At 44.4% G+C, this 14,105-nt stretch overlaps 2 protein-coding genes across 2 annotated transcripts in view; one reads left to right on the top strand and one right to left on the bottom strand.

Moving 5' to 3' along the window:
* Positions 1-6,570, top strand: part of LOC115146695 (uncharacterized) — a 30,315-nt gene extending 23,745 nt beyond the window's left edge. The window contains exons 35-38 of the mRNA XM_065004360.1: positions 3,881-4,014; positions 4,480-4,574; positions 4,673-4,934; positions 5,843-6,570. Of these exons, the coding sequence (XP_064860432.1) occupies positions 3,881-4,014; positions 4,480-4,574; positions 4,673-4,934; positions 5,843-5,937 (586 nt within the window). The 3' untranslated portion in view covers positions 5,938-6,570. The remainder of the gene's footprint in view (positions 1-3,880; positions 4,015-4,479; positions 4,575-4,672; positions 4,935-5,842) is intronic.
* An 803-nt stretch (positions 6,571-7,373) lies between these two features.
* The window catches only part of LOC115146480 (oocyte zinc finger protein XlCOF6.1-like), a 52,056-nt gene continuing 45,324 nt past the window's right edge, over positions 7,374-14,105 (bottom strand). The window contains exon 4 of the mRNA XM_065004359.1: positions 7,374-8,111. Coding sequence (XP_064860431.1) covers positions 8,089-8,111 — 23 coding nt within the window. The 3' untranslated portion in view covers positions 7,374-8,088. The remainder of the gene's footprint in view (positions 8,112-14,105) is intronic.

Below are 14,105 nucleotides of genomic sequence, written 5' to 3'. Positions count from 1 at the left end.
TGGAATTTAGAGTGGTAGAAAGTGGCTTTAGCAGCAGAGAGAGAAGAGGAAAATGTAGAGAGGAGGGAGTGAAAGGATGTCAGGTCCGCAGGGAGGCGAGTTTTCCTCCATTTCCGCTCGGCTGCCCGGAGCCCTGTTCTGTGAGCTCGCAATGAGTCGTCGAGCCACGGAGCGGGAGGGGAGGACCGAGCCGGCCTGGAGGATAGGGGACATAGAGAGTCAAAGGATGCAGAAAGGGAGGAGAGGAGGGTTGAGGAGGCAGAATCAGGAGATAGGTTGGAGAAGGTTTGAGCAGAGGGAAGAGATGATAGGATGGAAGAGGAGAGAGTAGCGGGGAGAGAGAGCGAAGGTTGGGACGGCATGATACCATCCGAGTAGGGGCAGTGTGGGAAGTGTTGGATGAGAGCGAGAGGGAAAAGGATACAAGGTAGTGGTCGGAGACTTGGAGGAGTTGCAATGAGGTTAGTGGAAGAACAGCATCTAGTAAAGATGAGGTCGAGCGTATTTCCTGCCTTGTGAGTAGGGGGGGAAGGTGAGAGGGTGAGGTCAAAAGAGGAGAGGAGTGGAAAGAAGGAGGCAGAGAGGAATGAGTCAAAGGTAGACGTGGGGAGCTTAAAGTCGCCCAGAACTGTGAGAGGTGAGCCGTCCTCAGGAAAGGAGCTTATCAAGGCATCAAGCTCATTGATGAACTCTCCGAGGGAACCTGGAGGGCGATAAATGATAAGGATGTTAAGCTTGAAAGGGCTGGTAACTGTGACAGCATGGAATTCAAAGGAGGCAATAGACAGATGGGTAAGGGGAGAAAGAGAGAATGACCACTTGGGAGAGATGAGGATCCCGGTGCCACCACCCCGGTGACCAGAAGCTCTCAGGGTGTGCGAGAACATGTGGGCAGACGAAGAGAGAGCAGTAGGAGTAGCAATGTTGTCTGTGGTGATCCATGTTTCCGTCAGTGCCAAGAAGTCGAGGGACTGGAGGGTGGCATAGGCTGAGATGAACTCTGCCTTGTTGGCCGCAGATCGGCAGTTCCAGAGGCTACCGGAGACCTGGAACTCCACGTGGGTCGTGCGCGCTGGGACCACCAGATTAGGGTGGCCGCTGCCACGCGGTGTGGAGCGTTTGTATGGTCTGTGCAGAGAGGAGAGAACAGGGATAGACAGACACATAGTTGACAGGCTACACAAGAGGCTACGCTAATGCAAAGGAGATTGGAATGACAAGTGGACTACACGTCTCGAGTGTTCAGAAAGTTAAGCTTACGTAGCAAGAATCTTATTGACTAAAATGATTAAAATGATACAGTACTGCTGAAGTAGGCTAGCTGGCAGAGGCTGCGTTGTTGACTATGTAGGCTAGCTGGCAGTGGCTGCGTTGTTGACACTACACTAATCAAGTCGTTCCGTTGAGTGTAATAGTTTCTACTGTGCTGCTATTCGGGGCTAGCTGGCTAGCTAGCAGTGTTGATTACGTTACGTTGCGTTAAAAGAACGACAATAGCTGGCTAGCTAACCTAGGAAATCGCTCTAGACTACACAATTATCTTTGATACAAAGACGGCTATGTAGCTAGCTATGTAGCTAGCTACGATCAAACAAATCAAGCCGTTGTGCTGTAATGAAATGAAATGAAAAATGTGATACTACCTGTGGAGCGAAGCGAAATGCGACCGGATTGTTGAGTGCGGAAGTTCTGTTCGGTAGACGTTGGCTAGCTGTTGGCTAGCTAGCAGTGTCTCCTACGTTAAGGACGACAAATAGCTGGCTAGCTAACCTCGGTAAATTAAGACAATCACTCTAAAACTACAAACTCTAAACTACACAATTATCTTGGATACGAAGACAGCAAAGACAACTATGTAGCTAGCTAACACTACACTAATCAAGTCGTTCAGTTGAGTGTAATAGTTGTGCTGCTAATCGGTAGACGGTGGACTAGCTAACGGTGGACGTTAGCTAGCTGGCTAGCTGCAGGGCAGTGTAGACTGCGTTAGGACGACGAAATACGATAATTACGCAATTATCTATGATACAAAGACGACTATGTAGCTAGCTAAGAAGAAATTGCTAAAATTAGACAAATCAAACCGTTGTACTATAATGAAATGTAATGAAATGTAATACTACCTGCGGACCGAGTGCAGATGCGACCGCTCGCTCCAACCCGGAAGTTCAAACAATATGTCAGCTAAACTGTAGCCCTGGGTAACAATGAGACAATATGTCAGTTAAACTGTAGTCCTGGGTAACAATGAGACAATATGTCAGTTAAACTGTAGTGCTAAATAACAATCAGACAATATGTCAGCTAAACTGTAGTCCTGGGTAACAATGAGACAATATGTCAGTTAAACTGTAGTCCTGGGTAACAATGAGACAATATGTCAGCTAAACTGTAGTCCTGGGTAACAATGAGACAATATGTCAGCTAAACTGTAGTCGTAAACAACAATGAAACAATATGTCAGCTAAACTGTAGTCCTGGGTAACAATGAGACAATATGTCAGCTAAACTGTAGTCCTGGGGAACAATGAGACAATATGTCAGCTAAACTGTAGTGCTAAATAACAATGAAACAATATGTCAGCTAAACTGTAGTCCTGGGTAACAATGAGACAATATGTCAGTTAAACTGTAGTCCTAAACAACAATGAGACAATATGTCAGTTAAACTGTAGTCCTGGGTAACAATGAGACAATATGTCAGCTAAACTGTAGTCCTAAATAACAATGAGACAATATGTCAGCTAAACTGTAGTCCTAAATAACAATGAGACAATATGTCAGCTAAACTGTAGTCCTGGGTAACAATGAGACAATATGTCAGCTAAACTGTAGTCCTGGGTAACAATGAGACAATATGTCAGCTAATCTGTAGTCCTAAACAACAATGAGACAATATGTCAGTTAAACTGTAGTCCTGGGTAACAATGAGACAATATGTCAGCTAAACTGTAGTCCTAAATAACAATGAGACAATATGTCAGCTAAACTGTAGTCCTAAATAACAATGAGACAATATGTCAGCTAAACTGTAGTCCTGGGTAACAATGAGACAATATGTCAGCTAAACTGTAGTCCTGGGTAACAATGAGACAATATGTCAGCTAAACTGTAGTCCTGGGTAACAATGAGACAATATGTCAGCTAAACTGTAGTCCTGGGTAACAATGAGACAATATGTCAGCTAAACTGTAGTCCTGGGTAACAATGAGACAATATGCCAGTTAAAATGAGACTATGTAAACTGTCCTGGGTAACAATGAGACAATATGTCAGTTAAACTGTAGTCCTGGGTAACAATGAGACAATATGTCAGTTAAACTGTAGTCCTGGGTAACAATGAGACAATATGTCAGTTAAACTGTAGTCCTGGGTAACAATGAGACAATATGTCAGTTAAACTGTAGTCCTGGGTAACAATGAGACAATATGTCAGCTAAACTGTAGTCCTAAATAACAATGAGACAATATGTCAGCTAAACTGTAGTCCTAAACAACAATGAGACAATATGTCAGTTAAACTGTAGTCCTGGGTAACAATGAGACAATATGTCAGTTAAACTAGTCCTGGGTAACAATGAGACAATATGTCAGCTAAACTGTAGTCCTGGGTAACAATGAGACAATATGTCAGCTAAACTGTAGTCCTAAACAACAATGAGACAATATGTCAGTTAAACTGTAGTCCTGGGTAACAATGAGACAATATGTCAGTTAAACTAGTCCTGGGTAACAATGAGACAATATGTCAGCTAAACTGTAGTCCTAAATAACAATGAGACAATATGTCAGCTAAACTGTAGTCCTGGGTAACAATGAGACAATATGTCAGTTAAACTGTAGTCCTGGGTAACAATAACATTTTTTTGCATCTTCTAAGAAATGCCAATTCCCTGGACGTGACCTCTTGCTCCACTGAACAGAAGAGGGCTGTATACGACATCAGCAAGAGTTCTTTTAGCTCCCAGCGTATCTCTAATCCAACATATTACCAACTCATCAGCCCCTACCTAGGTAAACGCGCGCACGCACACACACACACACACACACACACACACACACACACACACACACACACACACACACACACACACACACACACACACACACACACACACACACACACACACACACACACATATACACACACACACACACATACACACACACACATATACACACACACATATATACACACACACACACACACACACACATATACACACACACACACACACACATATATACACACACACACACACACACCAGATATGAGTCTTTGCTTTTTTCCCACTTACTTTTGGTGCGCTTGATTTAGCTTGCCCGGGGGGGACGGGTGGGCAGGGTTTGTTCTGTTGGGACTATTCCAATGGTTTCATTGCACCGGAAAACTAAATGGGTAAAGCTAACGGAGTATGACAATCTGAGGTACTCTATTCAGTACTTTGCTGAAAGTGTGCATTGCTCTTTTTTTGCCAGGCGGTGCTCCCATTGAAGACATAAGGAGCCTTGCAGCTCAGAATGTGAACATGGACATAACTACATTCAAAGGTCTTGAGAGCACTGTAATTCCCGTAAGTATCAGATAGCTCTGGACCCGCTCTACCTGCTGCTACAATGTAAATACAGGAAACCTGTTTCATCTGTTTGTATATTTAATTATTTAACTCAGAGTCTGACCGTGAGCGAGGTGAAAGGACTTCTGGGTGCTAACGTGGATGATCTGAAGACATTTGAGAACGACACAGTTGTTCATGCGTGGTTAATCGCTCAGCCTCAATCTGATCTGGACTTGCTGCGGCTGGGTCTGACCGGAGGCAAAGAAACTTCCACGGCGGTGGTGCCGACAGCGGTGGTCCCCCTCAACACCACCAACACCACGCTGGCACACAACGCTGTCACAGCCAAGCCACTACCAATCACCACAACTCAGAGTAAGGAAACATGGACCACCCGCCCACCAACTCTTTACATTACATATAGGCATTATTCCTGATGAACCATTAAGGGGCACGCTGCAGTTGCTATATCTATTTTTATACTCCTAAATGAATGATAATAATGCATTGATTCTTGAAGAATATCAATTTGAAATGCCACATGAGCTCAGTTCAACTGTCACACTCGATGAGAACCTCAAATATAAGCTTGTTTTGCCCCAATATTTGTAAATATTGTAAATGTAAACAATCCCTGTAAAGCCTCATAACATGGTTATAACAATACGTTTGATATCATGGATGGTCAGTCCTTGCGTCCATAGCTCTGTCTATGAATTTGAGAGTTATTACATTTCTTCATGGGCCCATCCCAGAACAGAGGGATGAGGGATGTCAGAACAGAGGGATGAGGGATGTCAGAACAGAGGGATGAGGGCTGTCAGAACAGAGGGATGAGGGATGTCAGAACAGAGGGATGAGGGCTGTCAGAACAGAGGGATGAGGGCTGTCAGAACAGAGGGATGAGGGCTGTCAGAACAGAGGGATGAGGGCTGTCAGAACAGAGGGATGAGGGATGTCAGAACAGAGGGATGAGGGATGTCAGAACAGAGGGATGTCTTGTTGTTATTGTTTCAACTAAAGATTTCCCCTTTGAAGACTACTGATAGAGTTATCTTCTAACAAGTCCACTATACTGTATGTTCTTGTCCCTGCTAATACTTTTCTGTTAGAACATATTAAAAGGTGACAGTGGACATTAACATTAACTGAATAATATATTAAAGTGTTACAGGGTAATTACACAGGATAAATTACGCAGGATAAATTACACAGGATAAATTACACAGCATAATTCCATTACTGTATATGTTAAAGTGTCTCAAAATGATTTGACCTCTCAGATGGTGTCGGTAATGGAGGAGCACATCCCGAGAAAGACCTGGGAGCCCTCTCTCTCTGTCTGGCACTGGTCACTGTCATCCTGCAGATGATGTGAGACGAGATGATGAGACCACAGTGTGGGCCAGATGATGTGAGACGAGATGATGAGACCATAGTGTGGGCCAAGCATCTTCTAAAATGAACAGCAACAACCTCTTTTACTTTTAGATTTGTTGAATCGTCTTGTACTACTTATAACCAAGTTTACAAATATTTTATTTAGCCAATCACGTTTTAATAATGTATTGTTTTATGTCATTCTTGTTAAGCATCACTCTTGTACGTAATTATCACAAGTATATGTCTATATATATATATATATATGTGTTCTTATTTGAACATTCCATAAGATTGCACATTTACATGTTTATATATTTAAATTATATTTTTGTCAAGGAATGTAAAATTCATAAAGTATGTACACCTGTCCTTGTACTTAACCCACAAATATGACCTATGTAAAGTTAGGGCTCTATTCAATCAGTATCGCTGGCCAACAGAAATATAAAGGTAGATTCTGATTGAGCTAACAAAAATATGCAGTGTTTACCGCGAATGCAGTCTCGGCTAACATGGGAACGTTGCCTTTAAATTTGAATCACGCTGTAATGCCGAACTTCCGTGATACGGATTAAGTGGAGCCCATTATTCATATTTTTTCTTCAAATTAATAAAAATGCAAATATACCATCGGTGCCCAGCTCACATTACTGGATAGTAAAGTGTTGAAAACAAAATACAATACATTTCCTGTACAGCACACGTCACTGTTACGCAGTATGTTCTGCTTGCAGTACTTCAGGTAAGCCACATGGTGACAGTGTAGTATATTCTGAATCGTTCTGAAAAGTGAACAGAGGTACTATTGAAGAAAAAGATGAATAGAAGAATGAAGGAATAGCACCTGTGGTGTAAAGTACTTTAAGTAAAAAATACTTTAAACTACCACTTAAGTAGTACTTCACTATTTATATTTTTGACAACTTTTGCTTTTACTTTAATACAATCCTAATGGAATTATTGTACTTTTTACTCCATATATATTTTCCCTGACAACCAAAAGTACTGGATACATTTTTAATGCTTAGCAGGACAGGCAAATAGCCATATTCACACACTTATCAAGAGATTACGTGGTCATCACTACTGCCTCTGTTCTGGCGGACTCACTAAACACAAATGCATCTTTTGTAAATAATGTCTGAGTGTTGGAGTGTGACCCTGGCTATCTGGAAGAGAAAAAAATAACAAAAAACTGGTGCCTTCTGCTTTGCTTAATATAACGCATTTTAAATTATTTAAACTTTTACTTTTGATACTTAAGTAAATTTTAGCAATTACATTTACTTTTGATAATTAAGTATATTTAAAATCAAATCATTTTACTCAAGTAGTATTTTACTGGCTGACTTTCACTTCTACTTCAGTAACTTTCCCTTAACGTATCTATATTTTTACTCAAGTATGACATTTAGGTACTTTTCCCACTAGTGGAACATGTGCTATGTATGCTGGATGGAAGACTGATGTCACCGTCTGACCCTCATAGAAAAACACTAGGTTCAATCTGATTCTTGATGGATAGAAGTTTTCTGTCAGTCGGGCTCACCTCCGTGAGCTGTATCATATTTTATTCTGTTATGTGAACAAAATGACAGCACCTGATTTGTTCTGCACTTAAACCAGGAAGCAATAAAGTAAACAAAAACATTAATACATCACCACATGGATACGGTATATAGAAAAGTTAATGTAAAGTACCAGGATGTAACCTGTAATGTTTTAAAGCCTATGAACCAGTCCATTTACAGAGTAATGTCATTTACTCACAACCCATCTTGATCATTGTCTTTAAACTGCAGCAGATTTAAAACATTTACATTTGAATCCTTTAGCAGACACTCTCATGCAGATCGACTTTATGGTTGGTGCATCCATGTTAATTAAGGTGGCTCGGTAACACAACACACATCACAGTCATAGGAAGTCCATTTTTCCTCAATAAAGTAACTACCAGCAAAGTCAGAGCTAGTAAGACAGGTGTTAAAAGGCAAAGAAGAGGCCGTGGGATTCATCAACATACTCTTTATCAAGTTGAAGTGCAATGAAATACCATGAAAATGTAGGATTGGTCCAACAAAGCCCCACTTCTTCTAATCTTCTGATTCTAATTAAAGTCTTCTGACAATCCCCTTTGGCCTGTAGTTTATACATAGTGATGTACATCCACTGAAAAGGGAGAAAAAAAACTGCGTTGAGATTTGAGTAATAACACAATTCATTGGTCATATAAAATTGAAACAGTGAATTGACATCTTAACATATTGAAGTTGCCCTGGATAACTGCACATCAGACAGTTCAATCCAGCAGGCGGTGTAATCATGTACTTGTTCGGTGCCCATTTAGATACGAAAATACTGCCTAAACACAAGTGACCTTCGGTTAACACAGAGTTGTATGATGTTTGACATCAAAAGAAGCAAGGCTTTAAGGCATTAGGCTTTTATTCCTGCCGAGCATAGTCTTTAGTCTGGACCATGACTAACAGAATCAAGGGGGTTACTGCAGGGTTGGAGAGAAAGCCTGCACAACTAGTACTGCAGAGTTGGAGATAAAGCCTGCCCAACTGCCCACAGATTTTAAATGTGTTTTGCCTCATCCCTCTGTTAGGTTCTTATTTTTCAGAGTAAATAACTCACGGACACTAGAGAAGCTTAGTAACCAAGTTTAATTCTTCCCAAAAGGGTCGACATATGTATTCAGAAAAAAAAACAATTTCACACAAGCACTGATATTTATCAATGTTTAACCCTTTCTCCTAGGCTGAGTCTCCTCTTCCACAACCGAACAGCTAATGCATCCCTGTTGCTAGACAGAACCTTAGTGATATCTGTTCTTCCTCACTACATTTTAACTGACCTCTACCCCAAAGTGCTCACTCCTCCCCAACTCAAAGCTGTTATGGTTATTGATACCAGACTGTGTCTCTTCTCCTCCCAGAGGATCCCTGATGTCTGACAATAACATACCCTGACATAATGTAAACGTTAGTGACATTGTTCGTTTCTAAGATCTCCACCCGTCTCTCCTTATCAATGCCTGCCGCATGCAATCGCTTCCCTGCACTCAACACATTACAAGCTTAGTGCTACACTATATACCTTCCTCCTATAACCCTTAACCTCTGGTCTAAACCCTCCACTATATACCTTCCTCCTATAACCATTACCTTCTGGTGTAGACCCTCCACTATATACCTTCCTCCTATAACCCTTACCTTCTGGTCTAGACCTTCCACTATATACCTTCCTCCTATAACCCTTAACCTCTGGTCTAGACCCTCCACTATATACCTTCCTCCTATAACCCTTAACCTCTGGTCTAGACCCTCCACTATATACCTTCCTCCTATAACCCTTAACCTCTGGTCTAGACCCTCCACTATATACCTTCCTCCTATAACCCTTAACCTCTGGTCTAGACCCTCCACTATATACCTTCCTCCTATAACCCTTACCTTCTGGTCTAGACCCTCCACTATATACCTTCCTCCTATAACCCTTAACCTCTGGTCTAGACCCTCCACTATATACCTTCCTCCTACAGATACCCATTAACCTCTGGTCTAGACCCTCCACTATATACCTTCCTCCTATAACCATTACCTTCTGGTCTAGACCCTCCACTATATACCTTCCTCCTATACCCATTAACCTCTGGTCTAGACCCTCCACTATATACCTTCCTCCTACAGATACCCATTACCTTCTGGTCTAGACCCTCCACTATATACCTTCCTCCTATAACCATTACCTTCTGGTGTAGATCCTCCACTATATACCTTCCTCCTATAACCCTTAACCTCTGGTCAAGACCCTCTACCTCTACACTCCATCAGTGAAATGAAGTAACATTTCATATTCTCGGAAACTAACACCTCTCAAACATAACATTTTTTTAAATTCTTCATCAATTTAACATTTAACAGGATTTAACAGTTTTTACGTATGGTATTAGTAACTGCATAAAGGCGTCAAGTCACCCAAATCATAGACTGTTTTCTCTGCTACCGCACAGCAAGTGGTACCGGAGCGCCAAGTCTAGGACCAAGAGGCTCCTTAACAGCTTCTACCCCCAAGCCATAAGACTCCTGAACAACTAATCAAATGGCCACCAGACTATAATATTGACCACCCCCCATTTGTTTTTACACTGTTCCTACAGTGTTTATTATCTATGCATAGTCACTTCACCCCTACCTACATGTACAAATTACCTCAATTAACCGGTAGCCCCTGTATATAGCCTCCACATTGTACCGGTACCCCCTGCATATAGCCTCCACATTGACTCTGTACCGGTACCCCCTGTATATAGCCTCCACATTGACTCTGTACCGGTACCCCCTGTATATAGCCTCCACATTGACTCTGTACCGGTACCCCCTGTATATAGCCTCCACATTGACTCTGTACCGGTACCCCCTATATATAGCCTCCACATTGCCTCTGTACCGGTACCCCCTGTATATAGCCTCCACATTGCCTCTGCACCGGTACCCCCTGTATATAGCCACCACATTGCCTCTGTACCGGTACCCCCTGTATATAGCCTCCACATTGCCTCTGCACCGGTACCCCCTGTATATAGCCTCCACATTGCCTCTGTACCGGTACCCCCTGTATATAGCCTCCACATTGCCTCTGCACCGGTACCCCCTGTATATAGCCTCCACATTGCCTCTGTACCGGTACCCCCTGTATATAGCCTCCACATTGCCTCTGCACCGGTACCCCCTGTATATAGCCTCCACATTGACTCTGTACCGGTACCCCCTGTATCTAGCCTCCACATTGACTCAGTACCAGTACCCCCTGTATATAGGCTCCACATTGACTCTGTACCGGTACCCCCTGTATATAGCCTCCACATTGCCTCTGTACCGGTACCCCCTGTATATAGGCTCCACATTGACTCTGTACCGGTACCCCCTGTATATAGCCTCCACATTGCCTCTGTACCGGTACCCCCTGTATATAGCCTCCACATTGACTCTGTACCGGTACCCCCTGTATATAGCCTCCACATTGACTCTGTACCGGTATCCCCTGTATATAGCCTCCACATTGACTCTATACCAGTACCCCCTGTATATAGCCTCCACATTGACTCTATACCGGTACCCCCTGTATATAGTCTCCACATTGACTCTATACCAGTACCCCCTGTATATAGTCTCCACATTGACTCTATACTGGTACCCCCTGTATATAGCCTCCACATTGACTCTATACCAGTACCCCCTGTATATAGCCTCCACATTGCCTCTGTACCGGTACCCCCTGTATATAGCCTCCACATTGCCTCTGCACCGGTACCCCCTGTAGATAGGCTCCACATTGCCTCTGTACCGGTACCCCCTGTATATAGCCTCCACATTGACTCTGTACCGGTACCCCCTGTATATAGCCTCCACATTGACTCTGTACCGGTACCCCCTGTATATAGCCTCCACATTGACTCTGTACCGGTACCCCCTGTATATAGCCTCCACATTGACTCTTTACCGGTACCCCCTGTGTATAGCCTCAACATTGACTCTGTACCGGTACCCCCTGTATATAGCCTCCACATTGACTCAGTACCGGTACCCCCTGTATATAGCCTCCACATTGACTCTGTACCGGTACCCCCTGTATATAGCCTCCACATTGACTCAGTACCGGTACCCCCTGTATATAGCCTCCACATTGACTCTGTACCGGTACCCCCTGTATATATAGCCTCCACATTGCCTCTGTACCGGTACCCCTGTATATAGCCTCCACATTGCCTCTGTACCGGTACCCCCTGTATATAGCCTCCACATTGCCTCTGTACCGGTACCCCCTGTATATAGCCTCCACATTGCCTCTGCACCGGTACCCCTGTATATAGCCTCCACATTGCCTCTGTACCGGTACCCCCTGTATATATCCTCCACATTGCCTCTGTACCGGTACCCCTGTATATAGCCTCCACATTGACTCTGTACCGGTACCCCCTGTATATAGCCTCCACATTGACTCTGTACCGGTATCCCCTGTATATAGCCTCCACATTGACTCTATACCAGGACCCCCTGTATATAGCCTCCACATTGCCTCTGTACCGGTACCCCCTGTATATAGCCTCCACATTGCCTCTGCACCGGTACCCCCTGTAGATAGGCTCCACATTGCCTCTGTACCGGTACCCCCTGTATATAGCCTCCACATTGACTCTGTACCGGTACCCCCTGTATATAGCCTCCACATTGACTCTGTACCGGTACCCCCTGTATATAGCCTCCACATTGACTCTGTACCGGTACCCCCTGTATATAGCCTCCACATTGACTCTTTACCGGTACCCCCTGTGTATAGCCTCAACATTGACTCTGTACCGGTACCCCCTGTATATAGCCTCCACATTGACTCAGTACCGGTACCCCCTGTATATAGCCTCCACATTGACTCTGTACCGGTACCCCCTGTATATAGCCTCCACATTGACTCAGTACCGGTACCCCCTGTATATAGCCTCCACATTGACTCTGTACCGGTACCCCCTGTATATAGCCTCCACATTGCCTCTGTACCGGTACCCCCTGTATATAGCCTCCACATTGCCTCTGTACCGGTACCCCCTGTATATAGCCTCCACATTGCCTCTGTACCGGTACCCCCTGTATATAGCCTCCACATTGCCTCTGCACCGGTACCCCCTGTATATAGCCTCCACATTGCCTCTGTACCGGTACCCCCTGTATATATCCTCCACATTGCCTCTGTACCGGTACCCCCTGTATATAGCCTCCACATTGACTCTGTACCGGTACCCCCTGTATATAGCCTCCACATTGACTCTGTACCGGTATCCCCTGTATATAGCCTCCACATTGACTCTATACCGGTACCCCCTGTATATAGTCTCCACATTGACTCTATACCAGTACCCCCTGTATATAGTCTCCACATTGACTCTATACTGGTACCCCCTGTATATAGCCTCCACATTGACTCTATACCAGTACCCCCTGTATATAGCCTCCACATTGCCTCTGTACCGGTACCCCCTGTATATAGCCTCCACATTGCCTCTGCACCGGTACCCCCTGTATATAGGCTCCACATTGCCTCTGTACCGGTACCCCCTGTATATAGCCTCCACATTGACTCTGTACCGGTACCCCCTGTATATAGCCTCCACATTGACTCTGTACCGGTACCCCCTGTATATAGCCTCCACATTGACTCTTTACCGGTACCCCCTGTATATAGCCTCCACATTGACTCAGTACCGGTACCCCCTGTATATAGCCTCACCATTGACTCTGTACCGGTACCCCCTGTATATAGCCTCCACATTGACTCAGTACCGGTACCCCCTGTATATAGTCTCCACATTGACTCTATACCAGTACCCCCTGTATATAGTCTCCACATTGACTCTATACTGGTACCCCCTGTATATAGCCTCCACATTGACTCTATACCAGTACCCCCTGTATATAGCCTCCACATTGCCTCTGTACCGGTACCCCCTGTATATAGCCTCCACATTGCCTCTGCACCGGTACCCCCTGTATATAGGCTCCACATTGCCTCTGTACCGGTACCCCCTGTATATAGCCTCCACATTGACTCTGTACCGGTACCCCCTGTATATAGCCTCCACATTGACTCTGTACCGGTACCCCCTGTATATAGCCTCCACATTGACTCTTTACCGGTACCCCCTGTATATAGCCTCCACATTGACTCAGTACCGGTACCCCCTGTATATAGCCTCACCATTGACTCTGTACCGGTACCCCTGTATATAGCCTCCACATTGACTCAGTACCATTACCCCCTGTATATAGCCTCCACATTGACTCTGTACCGGTACCCCTGTATATAGCCTCCACATTGCCTCTGTACCGGTACCCCCTGTATATAGCCTCCACATTGCCTCTGCACCGGTACCCCCTGTATATAGCCTCCACATTGCCTCTGTACCGGTACCCCCTGTATATAGCCTCCACATTGCCTCTGCACCGGTACCCCTGTATATAGCCTCCACATTGCCTCTGTACCGGTACCCCCATTGCCTATATAGCCTCCACATTGCCTCTGCACCGGTACCCCCTGTATATAGCCTCCACATTGACTCTGTACCGGTACCCCCTGTATCTAGCCTCCACATTGACTCTGTACCAG

Source organism: Oncorhynchus nerka, linkage group LG18 (genome assembly GCF_034236695.1).
Source record: "Oncorhynchus nerka isolate Pitt River linkage group LG18, Oner_Uvic_2.0, whole genome shotgun sequence".
Taxonomy (NCBI): domain Eukaryota; kingdom Metazoa; phylum Chordata; class Actinopteri; order Salmoniformes; family Salmonidae; genus Oncorhynchus; species Oncorhynchus nerka.
Note: the sequence above shows the minus strand (reverse complement) of the source record. Positions and strands in the feature narration are given on the sequence as shown.